This window comes from Melospiza melodia, chromosome 9 (genome assembly GCF_035770615.1).
Source record: "Melospiza melodia melodia isolate bMelMel2 chromosome 9, bMelMel2.pri, whole genome shotgun sequence".
Classification (NCBI taxonomy): domain Eukaryota; kingdom Metazoa; phylum Chordata; class Aves; order Passeriformes; family Passerellidae; genus Melospiza; species Melospiza melodia.
This window is the reverse complement of record NC_086202.1, coordinates 250,097-276,771: the sequence shown is the minus strand read 5'-3', so window position 1 is coordinate 276,771 and position 26,675 is coordinate 250,097. Positions and strand designations below refer to the sequence as shown.

The 26,675-nt window shown below is 37.0% G+C and overlaps 1 protein-coding gene across 1 annotated transcript in view; it reads right to left on the bottom strand.

Moving 5' to 3' along the window:
• CFAP46 (cilia and flagella associated protein 46) overlaps positions 1-26,675 on the bottom strand; it is a 71,629-nt gene that overhangs the window by 43,380 nt on the left and 1,574 nt on the right. The window contains exons 2-21 of the mRNA XM_063162877.1: positions 25,027-25,413; positions 24,513-24,637; positions 23,441-23,572; positions 20,547-20,611; positions 19,866-20,030; positions 18,448-18,571; positions 16,977-17,071; positions 16,084-16,191; positions 14,975-15,074; positions 13,543-13,641; positions 12,092-12,282; positions 10,262-10,490; positions 9,158-9,278; positions 7,312-7,435; positions 6,282-6,412; positions 4,833-4,984; positions 4,177-4,310; positions 2,445-2,657; positions 1,020-1,230; positions 511-660 (exon numbers count right to left, since the gene is read on the bottom strand). Of these exons, the coding sequence (XP_063018947.1) occupies positions 511-660; positions 1,020-1,230; positions 2,445-2,657; positions 4,177-4,310; positions 4,833-4,984; positions 6,282-6,412; positions 7,312-7,435; positions 9,158-9,278; positions 10,262-10,490; positions 12,092-12,282; positions 13,543-13,641; positions 14,975-15,074; positions 16,084-16,191; positions 16,977-17,071; positions 18,448-18,571; positions 19,866-20,030; positions 20,547-20,611; positions 23,441-23,572; positions 24,513-24,637; positions 25,027-25,413 (3,056 nt within the window). The remainder of the gene's footprint in view (positions 1-510; positions 661-1,019; positions 1,231-2,444; positions 2,658-4,176; positions 4,311-4,832; positions 4,985-6,281; positions 6,413-7,311; positions 7,436-9,157; positions 9,279-10,261; positions 10,491-12,091; positions 12,283-13,542; positions 13,642-14,974; positions 15,075-16,083; positions 16,192-16,976; positions 17,072-18,447; positions 18,572-19,865; positions 20,031-20,546; positions 20,612-23,440; positions 23,573-24,512; positions 24,638-25,026; positions 25,414-26,675) is intronic.

Here is a 26,675-nt window from a genome sequence, read left to right as displayed (position 1 = left end):
CACTAAAAGCCCACATCAAGAACACAATGAAGGCAAATTTCATATACCACTGAAAGTTTCCAGTTTTAAAGACACTATAAGATAAAAATATAAGAATTAAATATTTCTTTCCAGCTTACTAGACCTATAATGTATATATATAAAAAGAGGCCATAGTAAATGTTGACATTAATATAGCTGATTTTTCTTAACACTTTTAATGCAGCCATTTTATTATTTTACATTTGTGAATTCAAAATCAATTTTGCTCAACAGCCATCATATGATAAACATCACCATGGCAGCTAACATCATAAGGAAGAGTTAAGAAACGTAGACTCACTGCTATACCCAATGTCAAAAATTTGCTGTGTTCGGTAAGGAGCTGCAGACAAAATTTATTTTTACATTACATTCAAATATACAGAAGAAAATGTACCTTGATAATTTCAGTCATTATTAAATCAATTTATGAATTTAACTTCTCTTTGTAAAGTTTCAACACTATGCAGGATTTCAGGGAAATCATACCTCCCCCCGAGTCCCAAGCTGATGTCTGATCTGCTGCTGGTTTAACTGCTTGGCTTTCACCCAGGTAGCAATGATCTGTTGATGTGCAGCAATAGAGACTTTTTCATTAGGTATGGTCTTAGTCATTGCATTTAGGGCAAATTCACAAATCTAAACACCAAGAAGAGAAAAAAAAAAAAGTGAAATACAGGGGAATGTGGAAAGTTTCTTGTATGTTTCTTTTATGGAACATGCTATCCATCGATTATTTTTAGATTATTGCGCACGCATCTCTAAGCCGAACAACAGCTGCTTCCAGGCAGCCCAAGGCAAACAGAAGTTACAGTCCTCAGCCCCAAGCTGGTAAGGAGCTCCAATGCGCATTTGGGGAGGATTTGTGGTGACAGAAACTGTAAAAGAAGGTAGCTTTAAAAAGAAACAAACTTCTACCCTTGAATTTATAGGAATTCATTCTGCTGCAATATATGACAGCCAAATGAAAGGGACTACAAAAAATCCGGGGTTTGCACCTCTAAGGCAGCTTTGATGTCAGGAAGTCCACTAGGATCTACTGAAAAAGACTGGAGGATATTTTCTTTTTCCTGTTTCTTTGCTGCAGCTTTTCTGCTACTCTCTACTGCTGTATCTTCCATCTTCTCAGCAGGTTTTGGCTTTGGAATCCAAGAAATAATTAGGGCTCGAGCCAAAGCATTACATAACATCAGTAAAATTTCAGTACTTCTGTAGAAGAAAACAAAAATCACAAGTGCATACTGCATCAGATCAAAATAAAAAGGCAGGAATAAAGTTATTGATTTCAAGAAGTAAGCATTACTTGAAAATCTAGTTTTTTCATAGAAAGCAAAATTATGGATATTACCCAAAAAAAATCTGCCTGTTGGTAAAGCAGTTTAGTGATTAAAACTACAAAACCCAGAATCAATTTTCAGTTAACATCCATTTTTCTCATATGAAAAGAACAACTATTTTCTAAAAAAGTACCCTAAACCAAGCCCTTCACATTTTTTGTGGTTATCATGCCAACCCACTGCCAAGCTGAAATTTTGGGGGTTTTGGGTTTTGGTGTTTTGGGGTTTTTTTTTCAGAAAACATGAACCTAATTATATCTAAGAGATTATTGCTAGTACATATTGATGTAAGTATCAAAATAAATTAGCAGGTATTGCCAGTCTTCAACTCTGCACAAACAGAAATTTTAATTTTATTCCCCAGTACTGTTAAAAGAGACTTCTTTGCTGCTGGTCGTTACTCTACCTAGTGGTGAGGTCACTCCCAAGGAAGTTCCAAAATATCTAGGAATTTGTCCGATAGTCAGATTTTGACTAGAGTATCTACTCCATAATGGTTGATCATTCTCCCATTGCATTTACTGCAGAACAGGATTTCTCTAAACCACTGTGGAATCCATGTTCCCATTTTCATGGTCTACTTATGAGCACATTCCCTTTATTTCCTTTGTCTTCTATTTTCTCATATTTCAGAACCAGTAGTAATCTGCTTACACTGGTTAGAACTATTTGCAATGAACTATCGTTACAAAATAATTCAAGATCAGAGAACCGACAGCAGGCAAATGCATTTTGAGCTGCTGTGCAAATTCAGTCTCAGAGAATTTTCCCAATTTTCTGACTAACTTAACAAAATACTATTTTGCATGCACATGTTCCTATTCCACACTGAAGAGAAAGTAATATTTATTGGTCCAAAGTTAGCATGGTTTACAGTGTATAGTAACAAAGAACAAACAGAAAGGATTAACACCTAATTTTCACAATTTATCTCCTGAGCTACTCTATATATACCAAAACTCCTTCACTGCCAATGAAAGCCAGCAATAAATATTTCACAGCACAAAGTGACTTTCGATATTTGCAATAATATTTTCTGTGTTTTAGAAAAAAAGAGTATGTTCATATCCAAGCATCTCAATTTACCCATCATGCCTGACAGTCTTGATGGCTCCAAGAAGAGTCTGCAGATACTCAATAATGTCCCTCTGTCTTCCTGAAGAAATCACATGTCTGTTATAATTTAAGGTATACACCACAGCATTGTGAACAATCCAGGCTTCATTCAATTCTTCTCCTATTTCAGCTGCACGTTGGAAGTTTTCCATAGCATACTGAGATAAGCTGTCTATCCATAAACTATAAAATTAGTATAAAGAAGCTGTTATTCCAAAGCTTCAACATTAAATATGCAGTACTACCAACAACAAGAACAAAAATTTAATCAATTTTCAGTTGCATTTACTAAGTTCTCATCCACTGACTTATACTTTACTTCAATGAGAAGATGGTTCAAAAAGGAAGTAGTATCAACATAAAATGAGTAGTCTCTGAAATTGAAATGCTATTAGCTAAAAAAACAGTGTCTATGGTTCAGGTTTCATCCGCATGTTTGGGTTTTTTAAATGCGTGTGTGAATCCATCCATCAGTGCTAGAAATCAAATAACCATGTCAAGGCTCTACTTGAACATAGATATGAGTGAGGCATGCCATCTGACAGTTAAGGACATGTCTTTTTTACTCAAAACTGCATGTGTTGTTGCACTCAAAGACATTTCCAGGTGCTTTGAAATGCTGTAATATTTTAAAATAGAATAACATTTTCTTCACAGTCTGTGCAATAACTTTCCTTCAATAAATTTATTTTCTTTCTTAATTATCAAAATGTACTATTACTTTGAAAAAAATACTAAAAACACAGTCTTGAATGATAATACAGAATTGCCATGGTTCCAAAGTCATAAAGTCAAAAGCACAAACTGACAATGGGTATTACTATGTCAGCAGTGGTACAGGACACAGTACCAGACCAAAGTCCTTTTATTCCATGGGTTTTTAATCTAATTAGATAACTCAAAAACAGCTAGTAGCAAATTTTGGAACAGAGTTCTCATCTTCTTTGCCCCTTGGCTCTGATCAGTTTATAATTTTTCCCATTCTACTGAACATTTGCAAGCAGACGGTGTGAGAAACTTTACTTAATTTTCAGATTTCATGAACAGACGTAGGGACACAACTCTGCCATCCTGATCCCCCAGGACATGACCACTGTAAGAGTAAGGCTGGTATTACTATGAATGCGAACAGCAGAGAGTCTAAGCATCGTTTTCAGAAATCTCTCTCCTCCTTCTTCTCCTTCACAAGAAATAATCATGTCAGACTAGTGAAAAACAGTGCTTGCCATATTCAACTATCCCAAATTCATTTCAGTTGATTGGATGGAGCACGCTAGATTTGCAAACTGAAATAATTCATCATATGCATTCAGCATTATAAAATCATTATATGTATAGGAGCTATAAAGCAAGACAAAAAGAGCTTTTTGATTTGAGAAAACACATTTTTAAATACAGAATTTAATTATTTATGTGTCAATGTACAACAATTATTTTTCAGCTTGGAACACCAGCTTCTATTTTCAGAGAAATAAATGTTAGATGAAAAATAAAATCCACACTCCAGAATGAAAGGAAACCTAAGAAAAATATGTCAAACTATTTTTTAGATCTTTTTCCCGTTTCCCATGACTACCCACAAAAATGAAGAATCTGGTGACAATTTTACTAAGGAGAAACAGTTTTTGCAGTTATCAGCAGTGTCTCATAATAATCACCTGTTAAGAGTTCCTTGGTCTTGATATGTATTACAAAAAAGTACCTGTATGTTTTCCATTCTGGATCACTGTCAGGAAGATATGAAACGTGTCCTGGACGACACTGGTATGCAGCTGCTGGAGGTACAGCATGATCATTCAGTTTGACTCCCTGCAATCTTAATAAATGAACAGTTGCCTGAAAAGACACAGAGAAATAAACTGTCTACCCAGGTTATTGTAAAAACAGGTTATTTCTTCCTATTAGTTCTGTTACCTCTTCAAAAATTAAAAAAAAAAACAAAATGTTTTTTCAAATACTGTACAGGCATGTACAAGTATATGAAATACAATGCTCAGTACTTCATAAGCTTAAAATTGTCTACAGCTAATTTTACTAAATAATTACATGGAGAAAAACCGATAATTTATATATGTAAGTTTTTCAATTATGCTGGAACTTCATGGATCCAGAAATGTAATGTCAGATGTCAAAAATTTACAGTAAAACTCTTGTAAAGAAATGTTATCAGCACTTGCAGTAAAACTATAGCTACAGTTACTTTCACACATTATTTTGATAAGGTTGCTTCATGAAACCACTTCTTCCTTTACTTCCTATGGAGACAGAAAATAACTAAACTCAAAATTCTGGTGCTTCAAGATTTGTATATAAAACAAAACTAAACAAATATGAATGACAGTTATGTAATTTATTTACCTCTGCATTAATAAATCTTATTTCTGCTAGGATTCTGAGTAAATCTGCTTCAAAAGAAAAGGATTTAGCAGGCAGCAATGATTTTCTTGATGAGCTGCCAGCTCGACCTCGACCATCCATCATCACAGTTGCATTAACTTTATTCTTCTGTGCTAAAAATAAATAAACCCATTATTATTTCCATGCAAATGATTGTCTTCATTTTCCAATTACAAATCCCTACATATTCTTAAATTCACAAGGAATAGTTAGCAAGAAAAGATTTTTAATTATTTCAAGTAACGAACTTTTACATTGCCATTTGTTGCACTCAAAGCCTGTTCTCAAGCAGAGCTGAGGCATTTTTTACCTGTGATTTTGCTGCATTTCAATTTATTTATAATCTTCAATATTTGCAGCAAATAACTTGCTCCAGTCATAGTACACATACTGAAATTTCAGTGTGAATAGATGATGGCCTCTAGTTCAATTTTATTGCATAAATGGAAGTGGAGCATAGAAGTGGATTATGCAGAGGCTAAAGTCTTTTTACATTTAAATCATGGACTGGGTTGACTTTCTGGTAGTGCACACATTATTAAAGAGGAATTTCATTTAATAATGAAGAGAAAAGACTAAGATTGTTTTAATACAAACACAAATTTTGTAATTCTATCAGTTTCTACTCATGATGCTTTTGGTGCATGGTTGCCTTCAGTTTCTGGTAGTGTATTTATTTTTCTCTTATTTTGTTTGGAAAGAAGACAAAAGACTAAACATGGCTAGTCTGAAGATGCAAAACTTGTGAAAGAAAACCAGCAAATTCATGTGCTACTTGAAGTGGACTTTGGAAAAAATATGGAATAGGTTCGATTAACGTTGGCTAGTGAAAGAAAAACCATTTCATCTATTCTTAAATATGAGTTTTACAAATTCCCTGACAACTTTAAAAGCCAGTAAGCAGAGAGTGATTTGAAAGTGCTTTGCCCCAAGTTAAAGACCCTTAACGTGCTAGGTTTCCAGCAGACCCTCAAGGAACAAGGTACAATGCTGGATACCTCAGAGGAACCACTCACTAATAGGGGATTAAGGGGTAAAAATGTTAACATGTGAGCCTCATACAAAGTGGCTTACAACCCGTTTTTCTTCAGCTCATCAGACATGAATGATATGGACCTAGATGACCATGAGGGAATTTGCCTGCATTCTTTAGACAGGCAGATGGATTTCACAGAAGCGCTTCTCTACAGCAATGGTGAAACACTCCTGACAGCAGAGTATGGCTTCTACAAAAAAAGTAATGTCCGATTTCTAGAAGTTCAACATGTATGCCAACATGCAGTGCCAGAAAAGAAACTCGGGGAACTTTGGGAATGGGAGGAAATAAAATAATATTGTCTGTCTCCTTTTAGTAACTTAAATAAATGATTAAAAAGTTCCTTACAAGACTGAAAATGATTTGTCACTTACTTTGTTTATGCTTTGTTGCCTCTCTAAACAAAATATCATCATACAAGAGGCAAAATCGACATGCTGCACGACAGACATCCCACACTTCCTGTTTACATGCAACTTTTGCCAAATCTGCCCAAAGTATAATTCTACCAAAGAAAAAGCATAAATAAAATTAGTTAATTAGCAGGATTAGGTTCCACAGTTCAGGACTGACAAAAATAATCTTGTCAATAATGATGGCCATCAGGAAAAAAAATTACATCTAATAAAAATAATAAAAGGAGGACTTCTTGTCAGTAGCAAAGGTAACACTATTACTTTATCTATTAAAAATAATCTCTTCATTAATAAGAGACAGAATTCTTCTCTTTGATGGTAATTCTACTAAAGTTCAAAACACGTGTGACAACCCTCATTTTCTATCTCATAAAGTAAACTAAATACTTCAAAACTAATGTTGAGAATTTAAAAATAAGTCTTGAAAACTAGTTTGGGTTTAGAATCTTTTAAAAAACAACTGCCTTTAAATTTCAGCACAGGAATTTTTAGTGCAGAAAAAAGGTAGACACATCCTTTCAACTAAAGAATGACAAAATGATATATAAATAGAAAAAAGAAACCTGTCATTTTTCTACAGATTAATCTCTCTGACTCTCAGAATGAACTACTTAGTTTTTTTACCAAAAAATTTGTAGTACATGATGTGCTTCTTATGTACAAGGACTTAAAAAGACACTTGCAAGTATCAACTCTTCATCAAGTACAAGCCTTAATCCACACACCCCTCTGTATGTTGGGCTCATATCAATAGAACAGGTGAGTTTAAGTGTGCATGTGAGAGAGCAGATTAGAAACAGGCAAAGAATAAAATTCTGCATAGCATGGAAATATAACAGAGCTTTCTGAACACAAAATTATGTTGCCAGAGGCTGAAATATTCAACCTCTTACAAGGTACCATCCACTAAAAACCTCAGAGACAGAACCTTTCCTCTTAAAGACTTCTACAAAAGATGAAAGAGATGCTTCTGGTCTGTAGCAATTACCTTTCTCTGCCATTTCCATTTTTTAAGTGTTTCAAATGTTCATCAACTTTCTTCACACTTTTGGTATGATGTTGGGCTTTTGCACAGAGGTAGCTTATTTGACTATTACTTTTACCTGAGAAAACTTGGTGAAGAAATAAAATTAACAGTAGTTTTTTATATATTAGAAATTTTTAAATCCACAAGAATGGCAAGGAATTAGACACATAATTCCTTGCTGAAACACTCAAAATCTAGCCCTTTTCTCATTCCTTCAAGCTTTCCCCAAACCAACCAACCAACATAAAACCAACCATCATGTATTCTACCAACATCTATTTTGGTTTTTTCCTGTACCTTGAAATACAGTTGTCCCATCCAAAACTGATCTATGCTTGTTTAGTGCCCAAATACCTTAAATAGACCACTTTTCTTACAGGACATGTAGTGCTCTCGTTAGGTTCATTCAAGAGCAAGTGAACCATGTGTGTAAAGTACACACTCAATCTGAAAATCTAAAGTTTTTTCATGCAACTGAAAAGAAAAAATAACCATATAAATCTGATGCTCTGTCCTATGTACATTTAATGTAATAAATTTGCATATGTATTTTCTTACTCCTTCAATGCACATGTATAAGCTTATGGCAACTTAAGTCATAGAAAAAGCAAAAACTCACTGCTTGGATGACAGCCTAAGAAACAACTGAAAATTTTCAGAACAAAATAATATAAATATTATGTCAAAAGAAGTCTTGTAATAGCTTCAATGTTGTAATAATCTCACTCATTTTAAAGATTCAGCCTGGAAGGCTAATGTGTGCTTAGATTTATTCTCAGAGGAATCTCAAAAGTAATTGTACAGTTTTCAAGTTGAAATTTAACAGCAAGGAGATGTCCACGATTTTAATTCTCCTCATTTCACAAATACGATAAATTATATCACTTTAAATAATCTATGAAAATGTTTTCCAGCACTATAGTTTTCACATTCTTAAAAGGACTGCACAGAGTCGAATGTTGATATGTAAACATGACTCTGGCTTCTAAGTGATTAGTTGGTCGAGTTTGAAATGGGGATATGAAAGGTGAACTTTGTGACCTGGCTGAACAGAGAGCATGGTGTTCCACAGCACACACATCTGCTCTGGAAGCAACAGAGCTTCCTGTAGCATTCCCTTCCTCCAGCACAATCTCTGCTGGAGGAGTACACCGGTTTTACTCAAAGTTAGTAAAATTAGTCACATACACACTTGATTTATTGCCACGATAGTACAAAATAGTTTAAGCAATCTGGAAAGTGGGTTCCCTGCCCATTCTTCCTCAACCAGAAGCTGTATAATCACAAACTGATTTTGTTTTTCTGTGTGGGGCGTAAGGAATGTATCCATTTATGTTGCATGTTTTAGAAAGTAATCAATGAATTCCCACCTAAATCTCTGTGCAAAACTAGAGCTCTCAAAGGCAAGATTTTAGAAGAGGAAAACCAGTACAATATAAAAAGAATACCTGGTGTAATTAACATTGGGTATTATTGCATGAAATTTCTGAAAACACCACTTAAAAATGACCTTGGTTAAAAACATTCAGGAATTGTACCTAGTGAAAATAGAACTACTTACACCACACTACAGCACAACAGTGGGATTCAGAGGAAGTTGGAGGGGAAATCAACACCTTTTCCAGTATCACCATACAACATTTTTATCCCTAATGAAAATAATAGGAAGTCTGCCACAGAATTCAGCAGAACTATCACTTCATCTGTATTGTAATATTCCCTCTATGTTGCCACCAGATGCAATGTCCAGCCTTTAAGAATGTGCAAAGCAAAGTTAGAAACATTTAGTCACACGCACGTACTTTACCTTTAGCTTCATTTTCACTGTCAAGGACTATTTGAAATGTGTCAGGAGCTAATGCAAGACCTGCATGTACCAGAAGTGATCTCTTTTTCCTCATATTATCCTTTTGTTTTCCCCTTTTAGCCTGCAGAAAGAAAAGAACTCATTGTCGTAACGCTCATTTTATATTCCAACTAGATCTTATTTACTAAACATAACAGAATATACATCATATAACTTGCAACTACCAAAAAAATACCCATAGACTTGTGTATCTCTAGGTATCTTACACATAATTCTACAGCATGACTGTCACTGAAAGTGACTGTGGAACTTCTGTTGATATTCATGATTACACCACAGATAATTTAATATGAAGTGCCGTTTCTGCTTCTCATGAATCTTTACAATATATTCCTCAGTATATAACCTGACATTATGTTATACCTTTCCAAACAAAGAACAGAATTTATTCACAACCAACAGTAACATATCCAGTGTGCAGTGGCTAGGAATTGCTATAAAATAGAAAAAGATCCCTGTCTGCTAAGAACTAACTAAAGTCAGAGGGGGCATGGGGTTTTTGATGCAACATTTAAACTGAGTAAGCTTGCATGGAAAAGCATTTGAACCAGGAAAACAATCAGTTGCCAGTATGATTTTTGTTCAGGTGCTAAGGCAGCACAACAGAATTAGATGCAGTCACTCTTGACAGTGCCCATATTGTGACTGTATATTATTTAGTGGCATTTGTGAGAGTCACATGATATTGATTTATCTCATAGCCAGCAAGGATGTTTAGCAATTTGGACACTGTGCTTCTCATTAAATAAAACGGTTTCATGCAATGAAATCCTAATTATTGACAACTGCTATTTTTTTTTGCTGATATTTTTGCTAATTAATAGCTCCCTGCCTTTCCCAAGAAATAAACTTTGAAAGAATGGGGGGAAAAATCCTTTACTATGATCTTCAGACTGTGAAGCAGCACAAGGCAACAAAGCAATGACAGTTTGCTGAAAACAAACTGATGCTGGCTCCACGAATATGCAGTTCCACTAAACAGCAGTCTGCTGGAATTTAATAAGCAAGCCTATTCCAGGTACCGAGTTTGTTCTCCATGCTCACCTGCTCAATCAGCATCACTGCCTGATCCTCCAGATGCTCAGGTGACTCGTACAGCATAGCACTCAAACGAAGGCGGTTAAAGTTCAGTCTGAGATGCTCTTGGTACTGCCCACTGCTGTTCAGGTGCATAGCTTTTTGCAAATGTTCCAGAGCAGCCTCTAGTCTATCCCCATCTTCTTCAATACGAGCTATTTCCATATGAACTTGACAACGCAGTAAAATCAACATGCTAAGGATTACAAATTTAAGTGTAAACTGTTAAAATAAAGCACACTAAAATTCTTAGACCTAAAACTCACTCGAAGGTGAAACTCAGTAATTAAAAGCAACTCCAGTATCAAAATTGATATTCTCTTTTTAACTGACTTGTTGCTTTAATTTTCACTACCATGCCTTTTTAACTGAAATTAGTAAGAAAATTTAACTGCATATTATTTTCATTGACCCTGTAGGAGAATGCAACACATCTTGTGGACTAACTGGTCTTCATATATCTGTAGAACTCTTTTTCAGTACTGCTTAGGCATGCAAATCAGGTGAAGAGGTTTTCAAAAGTATTTAACTAACAGAGAAACTATAATGTGCTGAATAAGGACTTTTGACAAAAGTTCACTCTCTGCTCCTAACATTTAAGTAGATGCTAATGCTCCTGAAACTGCAGCCCTGGTCATATTTGCTCAGCTCTTTCAAAGATGGGGCTCACCTCAGGCACACACATTCACTCTAAGTACGGTCTCTACCCAGGTGTTGTTGACTTCACTCTATGAAGCCAGCATGCCTTCACCAAAAACTGCATGTTCTCCAGCCTCAGGTATACCCAGCTCCCTATCCATCACCTGCTCCAGGAGGCTGCTCACGACAGTTCAGACCTCTACATAATACTACTGATTATTTTCAGGAAGAAAAACAAAAAATCAGATAAATTTAAGCAATGTTATGAAAAAGAGAGAGAAAAAAGGTTTTCAAGCCTCTCAAACATCATGCCACAGAACTAATGTCTGTCCACATCAGAGCCAGCCTGACTGAGCAAGTAGCCACAATTAATGTTGCTATCAAACCAAAAATTAAGACAGGCAAATTAATAGACACAAATTACTTCATTCAGTCTCTAGAGACAGTACCACATCAGAATTGAGGCTGAGTCTGCTGGATTGTTAAGAATATACATGTGACATACTCTCAAACCCTCATCTCTCCAAAATCTCCCTGCAGGCTTTCAGAGAAAAACTGCCATTACTAACATTTAGTACAAATTTCAAAGTTGCCTATGCTGATCTTGAATTCTCTATATGGAAACAGAACAACAGCACAGCAATACAATATAGTGCTTTCATGCATGCGTATATCCACTCTTTATACAACTGGAAAAAATTTTTTAAAACACTGAAACTATCATCAAAGACACAAAAGTAGTATCTTGTAAGAGTCTTTTCTGACATATACTATAGAAGCCATGATTTTTTTCAGAAGCAATTTTTAAGATTTTATTTTTGTAACCAACAAAAGCAATGTTAACACAATAATCTAGACCACAGTCCAACACTTATGCTGCAGCTTTGGAATTTTCTCACATAATTTTGATTAATTAGAGTATTTTTAAATTCCTAAAGTATTTCAATATTTGTTACAGGTCATTAAACAGTGTAAGATTGTGCCTGAAAGGAACCTATATTTAGATGATTAACAGGGAAATGTATGCAACATGCAGGCATGCATTTATTACAAGCTAGTGGAAAATTCTCAAAGACACTTAATATCACAGAACTTGAGGTTTTAAATTAGTTTGATGCTTTGAGACCTTTCAAAATACTACACAGCGTTGAAAATTACCTGTCAATCTCCTCAAGGACATCAGCAACTGAGATCAATGGCTTTCGCAGGTGTTGATGCAAATTGTGTTGTAGTAGTGGCAAGCACAGATTCCACAGGGTTGCACAAACAACCTGAATCACGCCAGGATCTCCCAGCTGAATGGCACGTTTTAGTGTTAATTCAAGATTTTTGATCAATTTCAGCTGAGCCTACATACATGAAGAATTAATTAGCACCACTGCATAAATAAATAGAATTTCTTACATGTTCCTCCAAATTTTAATCTTAGGACTGTTTTCAGTAGAAAGCAGTCCCTCAGTCAGCAAACTTTGGAAAGTATTTCTTTTAGATGCTCCAGGCTGCTATCACATATTTCTGGCAGAAGTCTGTCAGCTACTCCCCATTCTTATTATAAACAAAAATTGATAATTGTGAATATCTATGAATTCAGAAGGTTTAGCCACTTTGGGGTTTTTTTCAAATTCAACTACAGATGCAGCACCAAAGAGGAAAAAAGAAATATTATGAATGGAATTTGCCATACTGTCAATTAAATTTGGTTCTTATTAAATCTAGAAGCCAATATTACCTACAGTAACAGACTTGTAATTTATTACATTATTTTTAGAGGTTATGCAAGTAAAAAAAAAAAAAAATCAGTAAAAAATCAAACAAAATCCCTCTCCAATTGCATACACTGTAGACTTAAAAATTAGAAATACCTAAATATCTTGTTTTACATTTACTATTAGTAGTGCTTCATATTATGAAGAATTCATAACAAGAGGGCGTTCTTTCAAAAGGTCAGCGGAATGTCTGAACCCCAAAATTGTTATAGTCCTAGATAGGAGTAAGTCTTTGCACTACCAAGTTTCATTAAACTTATTCCTACTTCCCACTGAAGGAACTTAAGGTGACTAACAACTGGTGTAAACTGCTCATTGCAGGTATCTCTCTAACACCATTAATAATATTGATATTTAGGCTTCTGACTTTGATGGTCAGAATTACAACTGAGCCAACCAACCACAGAAATTCAAGAAAATCCTTCCCAGTGTGATCAGGAACAATCCACATTTCTGATGTAAGAATTTGTATTACATTGACCATAACAGGCAATCACAGTTGAGACGGACTCAATGATCCCTAGTGGTCCTTCCCAACCCAAGATGTTCCATGAAAAGAGGCCCCATAAAGGCAAAATATGAAAACATGCCTCAATGCTACCATCTTTGCTCTTGGAAAGCAATATATTACAAACCTTTACAGTCAGACAGAAAACTTAAGGGAGCAACACACAACTATGGTTTATATTTCCCCATTTGCTTATTGAAAATTCAATTTAAAAGAGTATAAAGGTTAAAAGAATTCCTTATCAGTATAATGTAATTAAGAGACACAGTCAAATGCAATATTCCACATTTAACAAATTAAAACTTTTACTTTTTTCTCAAAGTTCAAGAATGTACCTCAACAACTCCTTTGGTATAAGTCACAATTTCAGTGCCATCTTTCTTCATTTCATATTCATATTCCAGACATTCTATCTCAATAAGTTTCCCTTGCTCCTACAAAGTATTAATACACAAAATGCTAATTTTAATAATTAAAAAGAAATACCATAAAGGTTAAACCCATGCAATTACAGTAACACAGCACTGCACTTTCCTACTGAAAATCCCACTATACTAGTGAGTTAACTGCAATGATAGAAAGGGAATGGAATTTGTTGTTTGAACTGCAGTCCCTTAATACTCACTGGAAGGTGCAAAATAACTTTTAAGCTGCTCATTGCCAGAATTTGCAGTAAGAAAAACAGTGTACACCTGATCCTCCTATACTGTAATTTGATTTAAGTTCCGATAGAATCACAGAATGGTTCGGGTTGGAAAGGGCCCCAATCCCCATCCAGTTCCAACGCCCTGCTATGGGCAGGGACACCTTCTACTACCCCACTACGCCCCAAACCCCATCCCACCTGACCCTGAACACTTCCAGGCGTGGGGCAGCCACAGCATTTCTGAGCAACCTGTGCCAGGGCCTCACCACTGCCACAATATCTGACTGAAATCTGCCTTCTTCCATTTGCTCATTAATGTTATTAAAAAAGGCACATGCTTGGAATAAACAGGCACGAGTCAAGACAGAAAGGATTCAGTTTGACGGGCAGTGAAACTTTTAAGCAAAAAAGGAGCTTAGACTTCTAACAGCTTAGGAAAGAGCTGACTATTAAATCATATAAATTCTATGTATGGATCATAGAAACACCTAAGTTATGCTGTATTTGGGTTAAATTGGTGTAGTAAGGAAATTTAGACAGCCTCTCCATTCCTAATTCATTATGAGCTATTATCAAATCACTCAGCATGACCTTTGGTAACTGAACATCCCCATGACTCGAAAAGAGATCATGAAAAACTTAATGACAAATACACACCAAGATGGAATTCATGTTATGATTGAGAAATTTGCCAGTGCTGGGCAAAAGACAAGGAACTGAAATTTTGACATAAGATTTTCCTTAGTCTACTGTAACAAGAAATCATTGTCAATTAACAGAAATTGGAGTTTAACTTCTAATCATATTCTTGCATAGGTAACATTTCAAAAACATAGCAAAAATTTACAGTTAATATTTATTTGCCAAAATAAACTGCACTGCTAATTACCCGAGTCTACCCACGGCCGACTTTCTGACCTTGCATCTACTTCTCTAGTTTAGGAAGACATCAAGTATCACAATAATTATGTATCAATGAATATATAAACAATACACAGATGGACAGAACACCGTAGAATCATTACTACTATTTTTTAAATGTAACCACAAAAGGGGTATGGGAGTGTGGGTGTGTGTATAAAAAAAATCCAAAAATCCAAACCCACATAATTAAAACTTACAGTAATTGGTGCGCTCTTCAAATCAAGTATACAACGAGCTGCAAGGTCAGTGCAGTTTACTTTCAGAGAAAAACGAGCTAATTCCAGAATCAAAGGAATCCTTCAAAAATACAAAAGAAAAAAATTCAGAGAATTTGATATTGCTCTTCCATGGAATTAAAAAAACATTCTTTGAAAGTAACTATGCAATGCATCTGAAAACCTTGAAGTCATATGAATATTAGAGGAATTATTATTATAATGTTAAATATTATAACTATCAATATTATAATTATACTAGCAATGCTCACAGTTAACAAGGAAAAAAGAAAGAGTTCAAAGTTGGCTACATGAAAAATACAAAAGTTAATCTGTTTATGGAAAATAAAATTAGCATACTCCTTTGCAGTCTGCACAAACAGTCCCGGAAGAAGACAAGAAATACAGAATTAAATGCATGAAGCACAGACATGGTGAAGTAAGAAACTTCAGATTGCAGAAAATTTTGGAAATACAATTCAATGAACTGGTGTTAAATCCATCAGTCTGCTACTCTGGAACTAAGAACACAGACACAGAGATGGAGAATATTTTGTAACTGTTTGGATGTCTGTAAATAACCAGATGAGCACAGTGCACTGGAACAGGAGAAGTGATGAGACACCTGGATATTGTCAAAGAGTGTTTACCTTAACAAGTAAAAATGTGATATTACTTCCATATGTAACAGCTGTGCTGTAACTATTGGAATAGTGATCAGTTTAGTATTTCAAACTTATGCTGAAGAGTTGGGAAGGGCTCCAGGAGAAGTTAAAAATTAACTACAGTCTGAAATACGTGTCAATTTTAAGACCTTCTAAAAATCTCGTTTTATCAAAAAGAAATTATTATGGGAAGATTTAATCACTTTATACAAACAGTTGCATGGAGAAAGATATTTAATCTTGGGTTCTGTCATAAAGCTTAATAAGATTTTGTCCTTTTTTAAGATGACCTATGTGTTAACACAACACAAACAACTAAGTAGGAGTTCAATCTCTGCAAGGTCATCAGGAATTTTGACAGACTTCAATGGAAGCAGGATCAGCATCATCATCAGTTTCCAAGGGGCTATGACAAATAAAACTCACTTCACATTGAGAACAGACGCTGGAGGTACATCACATTGTTTCAAAAGCACATATAAAGAATTCAGATTTGCGGGGGCGTCACTTGGAAATACATTTGTGTCCCACTTCCTGCAACATATGAGGAATTGGGTCATAATCTTTGTGAGAAATGTTATTGCATTAAAAATTTGAAATAACTCTCCTAACTTCAGAATGGATGGTTCTTATTCCAAGGTATCAGTGGCCTACCGGGATATTGAAATATCAAGAAAAAAAAAATCTATAAAACCTAACTTCAGTATGTGAATTAATATTTCAGACAGAAAATTTTATTTAATTTTTTTCCAGAAGAAAAAAAACAGGTGTGTAAGACTCCATTTCCATAATGTCAGTAGAGGTTAATCCACTGCTAGCAAGAAAATAATCAATATTTTTAAAATGAGGAAATCTTGAGACACTGAAAAAAATTACATGAGATTTTGCTATGAAGTCTAATTTTCAAATTTTTCTTACACCTTTAAAATGTAAAGCATTTTAAAAGCATTATGCTCCATGATTTGTACATTGTATTTTAGGTGATTTCCCCACTTCATCTTTACTTTCTTGTACACAGCTTGGCGATGGAACTGGAGTCCGTTTGATATTAAAATGTCTTTCAGACTCCAAAATTCTCTCTCCTGGCAATATCTGTACAACACACTAATCCCTACATTCCCAAAGAGCTAGCTCACTTTTTTGATGAGACTGTTTAGACAGACTTGGCTGTTACTACCCAAACTTTCGAGATTTTCCTTCTGAGGAATTAAACTCTGCAGTTGATTTTCTCTACAAGCATGTGGGATCCCTGAACCTGATCCTAGCTCTGTAACACGCAGCATCAAAGTACAAGTGAAAGGACACATTTTCATACTTACAACTTTAACACCTGCATTTTATAAATAACTGAAAGACAGGTGGAATTTTGTGTCTCCTTCTCTATCTGGGAAATATCCATTAGTTTGTGATATACCTATAAAATAATTATTTAATTATTATTTGATTAAATTAGCAAAAGACCAACTCTCAACAGGGCTAAAATAAAGCAGGTATGTAGACTGTTTTCATAGACTTTAAGGGCAATGTGGCTACTATCATAATCTATGTTGTTCTGCACAGATAATACAAATATCACCCTGTAGAGCTATACTGACCTCCCAAGAGTCAGGATCAGAACTATAAGCAGAAATATAAATGTGGAACTACCTTCTGAGTTAGAATCCTAATTAATGCATTTTTAACACGCTGTGATAGAATTCATTCTGAAATCATCTCATCCAGCTGAGACAAACAATTAAATTTTATCTGTACCTATATATTATAGGCGGGAAAAAAAATATTATTAAGACTTTACAATAAACTGCAGTTCCTTCAATTCAGCTGTAGAGTTACACATTAGCAGCGCGCAGGTCATTTGCTCTGACTCTCACACTGAGTGCGCACAGCTATCCAAACTGATCACTGAAGCTGCTCTGGAACACTGAGTGTTGCAGCACTCCAGTGTGCCGCCCCTAAAGCACTCCACAGCTTGGACCAGACTTCTGTAGCCCAAGCACAGCTTTACAACCACTTCATTCTTCTCTTTAAGGACATTGTCAAACGGCTCTGCTCCGCTCAATAATTCTTATCAAAATACAAAAGCAATTTCAAGCTTGCCGCAGGGTGATTCTTGCATTATTATCACACCTCTGGGGTGCTGCATATTGGTTCTCTTAATTCAAACGTTAGAGAAATTTGTAATGTAAACATACACTTTTGGAATGCAGTGATTGCGAAGCAGACAGAAAAAGACAACTGACAGAGTAGCAGAATGAAAGAAAATATGCCTGCACACAACTTTTGAGTTTTATTTGCCTTTTTCTGCTTTTGCCACATTTGTTTTTGCCCTCTTATTTCCTAAATTAAGGGCATGCAAGAAAGGTGAACTATTGCCATATCCTCAAATTTTCAGAATTATTTGAAGGGTTCAAGGTGAATCAATGAAGTATTTATCAGCATGAGAAATACTAAATAGATACTAACTATGCCCTCAGTGGCATAAGTCAGGTTAAACTGCCCTTACTACACCTTCTCTTTCAACAGTAATTAGTCTCAAACAGAATTTTTAAGGTTAGCCACAGTTATTCCCATTATATTATGATGTGTCAAAAGAACAAGGAGTAGCAAGGAGCTCTTTAGCTTATAGTATCAAAAATATACAATTAGTGAAAATCTCTGCATATCTACTGAATTGTTTGGTAGATCACAAAATTTAAATGAAGAAAACATATAACAATTATAACTATGATCTTATGAAACGTAGAGAGAGCTCCTGTCTTAGTGGGAATTTAAAATATTTTTCATCATTACCATTAAAGAAAATATTTGAGAGTATTTATCTGGAACATTTTCCTTAATAAAGGCTGCTGCAGCAGATGAAAACTCTTTTGCTTCTTTCAGTTTTGAAGCATCAAGGAAGCACTCAAGCAAATTTCTGCAGATCAAATAAATGTATTAAACATTTATTAACACTTTCCAAAATAATCCTTAGTTACATTTTTAAACACTCTTTGTACTCAAGATACCTCTTCTAAATGCCCTACAAGAAATTAGTGCTATAAAGCATTGACTCAAGAAAAAAGAGACCTTCTAATTTCTACATTTTTGCTTCTTCCAGATATATACACATATTTAGTGAAGATCACAATAAGAATCTTGGAAAATTTGGAGGTTTTTTTGTGAAAACTTTTCTCAACAAGATACCTGGAATTAAAAAATTAATTATTTAAAAGTGTATGAAAAGAAAATTTCTGTGAGACGTATTTTAAGATTCTCCCTTAACTACTGGAAAGGCTGGTATTTCAAAGCCATTTAGCAAAAGAAAACTATTCATACTGGAAACAGCAACATATCTACTGGATTTTCTATACTTTATCTGATTTGACTAAAAAAGAGCCTGTGACTCCACAACATAAATTAACAAAAATAACAATCATAATTTTAAAAAATGTATTAAGAAATACAACTTTAAAAAAAATACAACCATTAGTTTTATAACACAAACACACTGTGCATTTTTTTGTTTTCATCAATACCCCAGCAAGAGTTTGATACCAGGAAACTGCCTGCATGGTATTACAGATAGTCCTTAGCACACCCCTTGGAATGTTTTGTTAATTCCCTTCAGTTTCAGTTCATAAAGAAAATGCTACATGGCAATAAACCACAGTCACAGATCACAGAAACAGAATATTTCACTGAGAGAAAGGGAAAAAACTGTGGTAGGAGTACAAGAGGAGCTGGAATCAGTCTGTTGAATAGGGGATCAAAACATCTCTGCCAAAAGGTTGTGGGGCCTTGAAAAATGACATAGACACTGCTCCTTTTGCACATAAAAATGTTTTTTTCAGTACAGTTATCTCAAGGTTTATGCTCCAGCTTTGCTCAGGAAATGTGAGAATGGCAATACATTGCTATTTATACACCATTTATTTCCAATTACTATCAATGACTCAAACACTACATCCAAAATCACTGTGAAACTTCAGACTCGATCTAGGGCACTGCTGTCTCTGTCACTAAAACTTCAAGCTTAAAGCAAAGACAGAAATGAAGCATCTTTTTACGTTCAGTACATTTATGTCTCTTTAAAAAGTTTTTAATTAAGCTTTTCACAATAAATATAGCTACAACATGACCAGTGAAATATACCTTATTAAAGGCTACCTCAGCTAGCTGTCCCAAAAGGACTACAGAATGCCCATATGAAAAAATACAATTAAACTTACATCATAAGTTCTGCTCGCCATTCGAGGTCTTGCTCTTCAATTTGGTTTAATGCTGTAACAATCTGTGAAAGGCTGGGAATAAGGCAATAGCGGAATCCGGGCTTTAGAAATGGCCTCACAAGTTGCCAATAAAGAACTGAGGCATTATATACCAAAAAAAAATACCTGGGAAAACAAGAATGAAAAAAATCCAGTATTTCATGAACTTGAATAAACATAAAAGTACGGCTTGAGTACTGTAAGACACTTCTGAGAAGTTAAAAAGAGCAACTTTGACTTTTCATTGGAGGCAATCATGACTAGGAACTGAGAAGACAAATACAGCACAAGAAGAATATGGCAACTCTTGCAACTATACTCTACTCAATAATTCACCACTTAAAAATAAGCTAACATGTTGCTTTCATTCTATAGATCATAACTATAAAAGGGTAAGAAATGCTGAGATTTCTAACAGCTTTAAACAGGACTTTACATTTTGTCAATGTAAGACTGCAGTCTCCTTATGTTGTTACAGCACACACAGCAGTAACAGAAGTTACGAAATGGAAGGAAAAATCTAAAGGAAAAACCCAAACAACACAACTCCATGCTACCTAATGAAAATCGAGACAAACAATTGAAAAGACAGATCAGTAGCACTTCCTGGGATTTAGAGTTAATCCCGTCAGTAGAGCCTACCTTCTTTCATGGGTTGCAAAATCTATTGCCTTCATAAAAAACAGCACAAACTTTTCAAACTCTTCCTAGAACACAACAAAGAAAAGCAAGTGCAATTTGAATATGGATTTTATAAATCAGTAGATTTTTTTCCTATTTCAATATGAACATATTTCATAAATTTTATTTTCAGACCTATCTCAACTAAAATATACTGCCAAAATAAGTTGTTGATATAGAAACAGAATAACTAAAAACTGGTTAATAGCCTATGTATAAGTTTTCCTGAATTTAAATTTTAAGATGGTATTTTCTACTTACTTTATTTCTGCCAAATATTAATTATCAGGACTGAAATGTTCCAAAACTAGAAAGCTGCATACTTTTTAAGTTTTCAACAAAGAAAGTTCAAAAATATCCAAGAGCAAATCAAGCAGGGAAAAAAGTTATATTCATTTGTCCCATTAAAAATCTCAAGGAATTATTTTCTTCAAAAAGGCTCCAACAGGAGTTTGTCAACAAAAGAAGTTGTGGCAGGCATGCCCTTTTTATTTTTTGTAAGGAATTTTTGTAAGTGCATGAGAAGGATGCAGTGCAAATAGGAAAGCCAAGGTGGAGCTGAATGAGCAGGAATGGGATGACACCAGAGGGGGTCTCCACAGTATGCTAGAAAAGAGAAACTAAAATCTCCAAGAGAATTGGGACTGACTTACTGGGCTTGGGGACACCATAAAAAGGGTACTGAGCAATAAATGGGAGCTGCCTAGATAAAGAGAAAAACAGAGATGCAATATGTACTAAAGTAGAGAAGTTGCATTTGGCCCTTAAGAATACAAGCATCCTAATTAAGAAGGATTCCTTAGGATGAAAATCAAAACTAGGCCAAATTTATCTTTTAAAGTGAATGATGATTACTTAGTCACACAGCATGAGATGTTGTGCCACTCGTACTTTCATAAATCATCTAGGAACACAGCAGTGAAAAACTTTACAACTGATGCAAAGTGGATCTTAAAAGACACAACAAACAACACAAGGAACCAAGCCAGGACAGTACAATTTGGCACCATTTTTAACTTCAAAGAAGTTAGCAAGATCCAAGAAGAGAACAGCAAATATTGATTGAGATTCACAAAACATGACAGAATAGCTTGTTAATTTAGAAACATAACTGAACATTGGATGTTTCAAACACGCATGAAGTTTTAAAGTGACCGCTGACCAGTTATTCTGCATATGTGCTCACAGAAGAAAGACAATACAGAAAATGTAACAGGGTAAAGATTCTAGCTTGAAAGTTAATTCAAACACATTATTCAAAGAAACTACTAAAACTTTTCTTAGGTATATTTGTGAACACAAATAACACAAACGATGAGCTGCAAAGATGGCAAAGGCCTAGTGGGAAAGCCACGTAAGGACTGGGTGAGGTCCCTTGGTTTGCTGAGCCTGGGCAGTCTGAGAGGAGAGCTCACTGCACGCTGCAGCTTCCTCCCCAGAGCAGCGGAGGGGCAGCACCAACCCCGGCTCTCTGCGACCACGGAGCCAGGGAGCCTGCAGCTGCGCCAGGCAGCGCTCCGGCTGGGCCTCAGGGAAAGGCTCCTCTCCCAGAGCACGGTCGGGCACCGAACCGGCTCCCCAGAGCAGCGGAGGGGCAGCACCAACCCCGGCTCTCTGCGACCACGGAGCCAGGGAGCCCCTGCAGCTGTGCCAGGCAGCGCTCCGGCTGGGCCTCAGGGAAAGGCTCCTCTCCCAGAGCACGGTCGGGCACCGAACCGGCTCCCCAGAGCACCGGAGGGGCAGCACCAACCCCGGCTCTCTGCGACCAAGGGAGCCCCTGCAGCTGCGCCAGGCAGCGCTCCGGCTGGGCCTCAGGGAAAGGCTCCTCTCCCAGAGCACGGTCGGGCACCGAACCGGCTCCCCAGAGCACCGGAGGGGCAGCACCAACCCCGGCTCTCTGCGACCAAGGGAGCCCCTGCAGCTGTGCCAGGCAGCGCTCCGGCTGGGCCTCAGGGAAAGGCTCCTCTCCCAGAGCACGGTCGGGCACCGAACCGGCTCCCCAGAGCAGCGGTCACGGCCCCAAGGCTGACAGAGCTCAAGGAGCATTTGAACAATTCTCTCAGGCACAGGGTGGGATTTTTGGAGTAGTCCTGTGCAGAGCCAGGAGTTGAACTTTGATGATCCTTGTGGGTCCCCTCCAACTCGGAATACTCCATGATGGTAAACATCTGTTAAAGCTGTTTTGGGGGGCTAGATATCATTTACAGATGATCAAAGCTGACTGATCACAGTACAAGGACAAGTGAAATACTGAAGACAGAAAACAGATCCCGCTCCATTTTAAAAGCAGCGGGAGATAACAACTACTTTTCATATATAGGGAATTGTAACACCTCAAAGCAATACACAGAAGCATCCTGCTGAGATGCTACCACCTCCCATTACAAAAAGCCACATCCAAGTACTACACGGACGTGTTACTGATCAGTTATGGAAGTACACTGCCACAGAAATGAGCTGTACAACCTCTCTGAGGGCCTCTTCAGTCCTCCACTTTCCATAAGCCTAAGAAATGCTTCCCAAATAAAATCTGTGATTATTTCAACAGTTACAGCTAATTTGGTCTGAAGGTATCATATTTAAGTAAAAAGTTAAGAGGGTGACTTAAAACAATCAACCACCTGTACAAGCACTCTTTCTTTTTTTTTGTCTTCTCCAAAATATTTGAAATATTAGTCTGATTCAGATGGTAAGTTTTGTTTACTCCCAAATTACTTGTTAATATATTCCCTTGGATTTTTGCACAGCCCTGATTATCCCTGTGTATTTTAAATGACTGAAAGCAAGACATAAAAACCTAGTAGTTAATACCTGTAAAAACAGGCTTAATATAGAAAAACTTCATGATTTCTCACCAAATTATCCGTAGAGCGTGGAGCATGCAACTGGCCTTGGCACAAATATGCTCTGCCAAGAAACTGGTTCACAGGAAATCTTCCTTTAAAATACATCTGTAGACAATCACTGCTAATTTCCAGATATCCCAGCTAAAACCAAAACAAGGCATTTCAATATTTTAAAAACTGCAACAAATAATTAAGAATTGTTAGCTTTTTTAAATGCATGCCTAATCGAGGGTAACATTTAACTCCTTACCAGTATGTAAGCAATATTCCATAGAGATGCATACCAGTTGTGATATAAGCCTATTACCATTTATGAAAGGCATAGTTTTGTCATTCCAAATGTATTTGATAGAAAAAGCTTCTTTATTTAACAAAACTACTCATTCAGTCATAGAATTGCTTACAGTATCCAAAAAGTGTTTCCTTTTTAAACACAATTGCTAACATAAAGAAAAAATTCTTAAAATAATTTTAAGGGGTTTTTTTAAAAGAGGCAGGATTTGTTAGTGCTACATCTCAATTTTCAGACCACAGGCAGATTTTGACTGGATTTCAGCTTGGGGAAAAAAAAAAGTTTTACTACAAACTGCCTGTTTAAAACCCATTCACTTATGATCATAAATTGAATATTAACAAATACTTCAAATTTTAAAATCTCAACTACATTTTATAGAAGTAATTTCAATTAGCAACAGCCTTTCATCATTAGAATCGACCAGGGTTATGATTATTTTTATTAGGGTTCTTTTACCAGGTACAGATGTTCACAAATGTATTTTCTTCAGCTGTAACCAAATTGCTTAATGCTTAGTTTTCCATACCAAGAAAAAAACACGCACAGCAAAAAATTTTCTATATATCACAGTACACCTTGCTAATTTGGGTACGATTACAAAATTCACAAATCACAGAGTTTTAATGGAAAATGCATGTTTAAACAATTGCTCTCCAAAACCAGAATGGTGTAGTACTTTTGTTGGGCAGTTCTGAGATGTTTAAAATAGTAACTGTAACAGCTGTAAATGCAGTGCATCATATACAGGTTTTTATTTAATACAGATTAAAGACCTAAATTACAAACCTGAAGTGCTTGTTCAGCACATAAAACATATAAATAGGTGCTGATGTTATCTGTTGAATTAAGTGCAGATTCTCTTTCACTGGCTGATTTGATTAACTTGTAAGCATGCTTCAAAGCCTGAACATCTGAAATTTTAAAAAAGGGAATAAAGAAATCTTAGTTTCCAGGTGTACTGACATGATTGCATGCAAATGAGCTACACGACATCCAGTCTCTCCTCTGCAGAAATAAACGAAGAACGTTTAAGGAAAATAATGACACACACACGTTGCTCGAAGTTAGGCATAGTTCTAAGATGAAGCAACATCATAACAACTAACAACTCTCCTACTATTTAAAGTAACCGACGTTAGCACATTAGGAAGAGAATTTAGAAAACTGATTAGGATCAAGCTGTTTTCCTATCTGAAGTCGGATTTTAATTTCACTTCGTTTTAAAGACGGCGGCGCGGCCGCAGGGGCCGGCCGCCCGCTCACCTCCGGCGCTCTCGGCGGCGAGCAGCTGCTCCCGCACGGCCAGGTCCATCCCGCGGCCGGACGGGCCCCGCCGCCAGCGCCGCTCGGGGCTCTCCCGAGGGAGCCGAGCGCCTGCCCGGGCAGCCCGGGGACGCGGCTGCCGGAGGCGCCCGCCCGGCGTCCGCAAGCGGCCCCTCGCCGCTCCCGCAGCACAGGCGCTTATCCCGGCGGCGCTCCCGCGGCACCGGCCCGTATCCCGGCAGCGCTCCCACAACACAGGCGGACCCGCCCGGCCTCTCTCCCTCCCTCCTGGCCTCGCTCCGGGGGCCGGGCCGGCCGACAGGGACCGCCCCCGCGGCCCCGGCTGCGCTCGCGGGCGGAGCGGCCGTTCGCACAGCGGCGCGGGCGCGGCTCACGGGCGGCGCGGGCAGCGACTGACGCCTTCCTGACGATGAACGCAGAGCTAAGAAATGCTGTCACCAGTCATCTTTGTCCCCGTGTTGAGAGCTTCTAACGTGAAACCTTTGGAAATACAGCATACACGACCTAAAGCAGAACAAAATGACCAAGAATGTTGCGATCACATCTGCCAGTGCAGGAAGAAGTGATAGGAAAGGAAAAAGGAAAGGAAAAAGCAAAGCTGCCTGACTGCACTGACATCAACACATACCAAATGGAGTGACTAGAACCTCACCACTGCCCCTCACCTACTGAGTCATACCAGATTCTGTGAGAGAAATCACTGTGGTCATGAAAACAATTTAAAGGCTTTTGTACATAAATTCAATTTTAAACCTAAACCCTTTGCACTTCGAACTAGACTGCAACTCTGTACCAATAGGCTGTTCTAGTACAAGGGTCTGTAAAGAATTCAGGAGTAGACTCAATCCCTACCTGTACTACGTAACTCTTCCCTGGCCACAGTAGTCATTTAAATCAAGCAACTTTCTTGCTTCTATGAATATCGATGAACAGAAATAAAACTAATCTTGAAATTACATGGGCAAGAAAAAAAACCTATAGCAAGCCTGTGTTGATTTCTGAAGCGGAAAGCAATATATTGGTCTTGTGTAATCATGTTAGATAACAACAAAGGCTTAATGGGGCTTACTGTGAGATATATATATAAATATATATATGTTATACATGATCAAATCGATAGCCAAATTTATAAAAAATTTAACAACTATTTATTGGGTCAATTACAAAAAATAGAATTTTGAGCAACCACCACAATCGAGACAGTGTCAGTCCTGGAAACAGGCGCTGGGTGAAACCAGAGGTTCGATCGACAGGGTGACAGCTTCCCCTGAAAGGTTCACCCCGAGTGTTTCCAGCGTGCAGCTTATATACAGTTTATTCTGCCTGAGGCACAGATGACTGAAATAAACAGGCCAGGAGACTTTTTCTCCTTTTGATGCCTTTATTAAAAGTGATCAGCTCAGGACTGGGCAGCTCGACAGGTCTGCAGACTCCGTCGTCGCTCCCAGGGCGAGGAGGAGGAGGAGGAGGAGGAGGAGGAGGAGGAGGAGGAGGAGGATGATGATGATGATGATGATGATGATGATGATGATGATGATGATGATGATGATGATGATGATGATGATGATGATATGCGCAGCTTTGTCCACTAGAGGCAGAGCGAGGGGGTCCCGTCCTCGTGGGAGCCTTTCGGGCGTGGCGCCCCCTGGTGTTCAAAAGTTACAA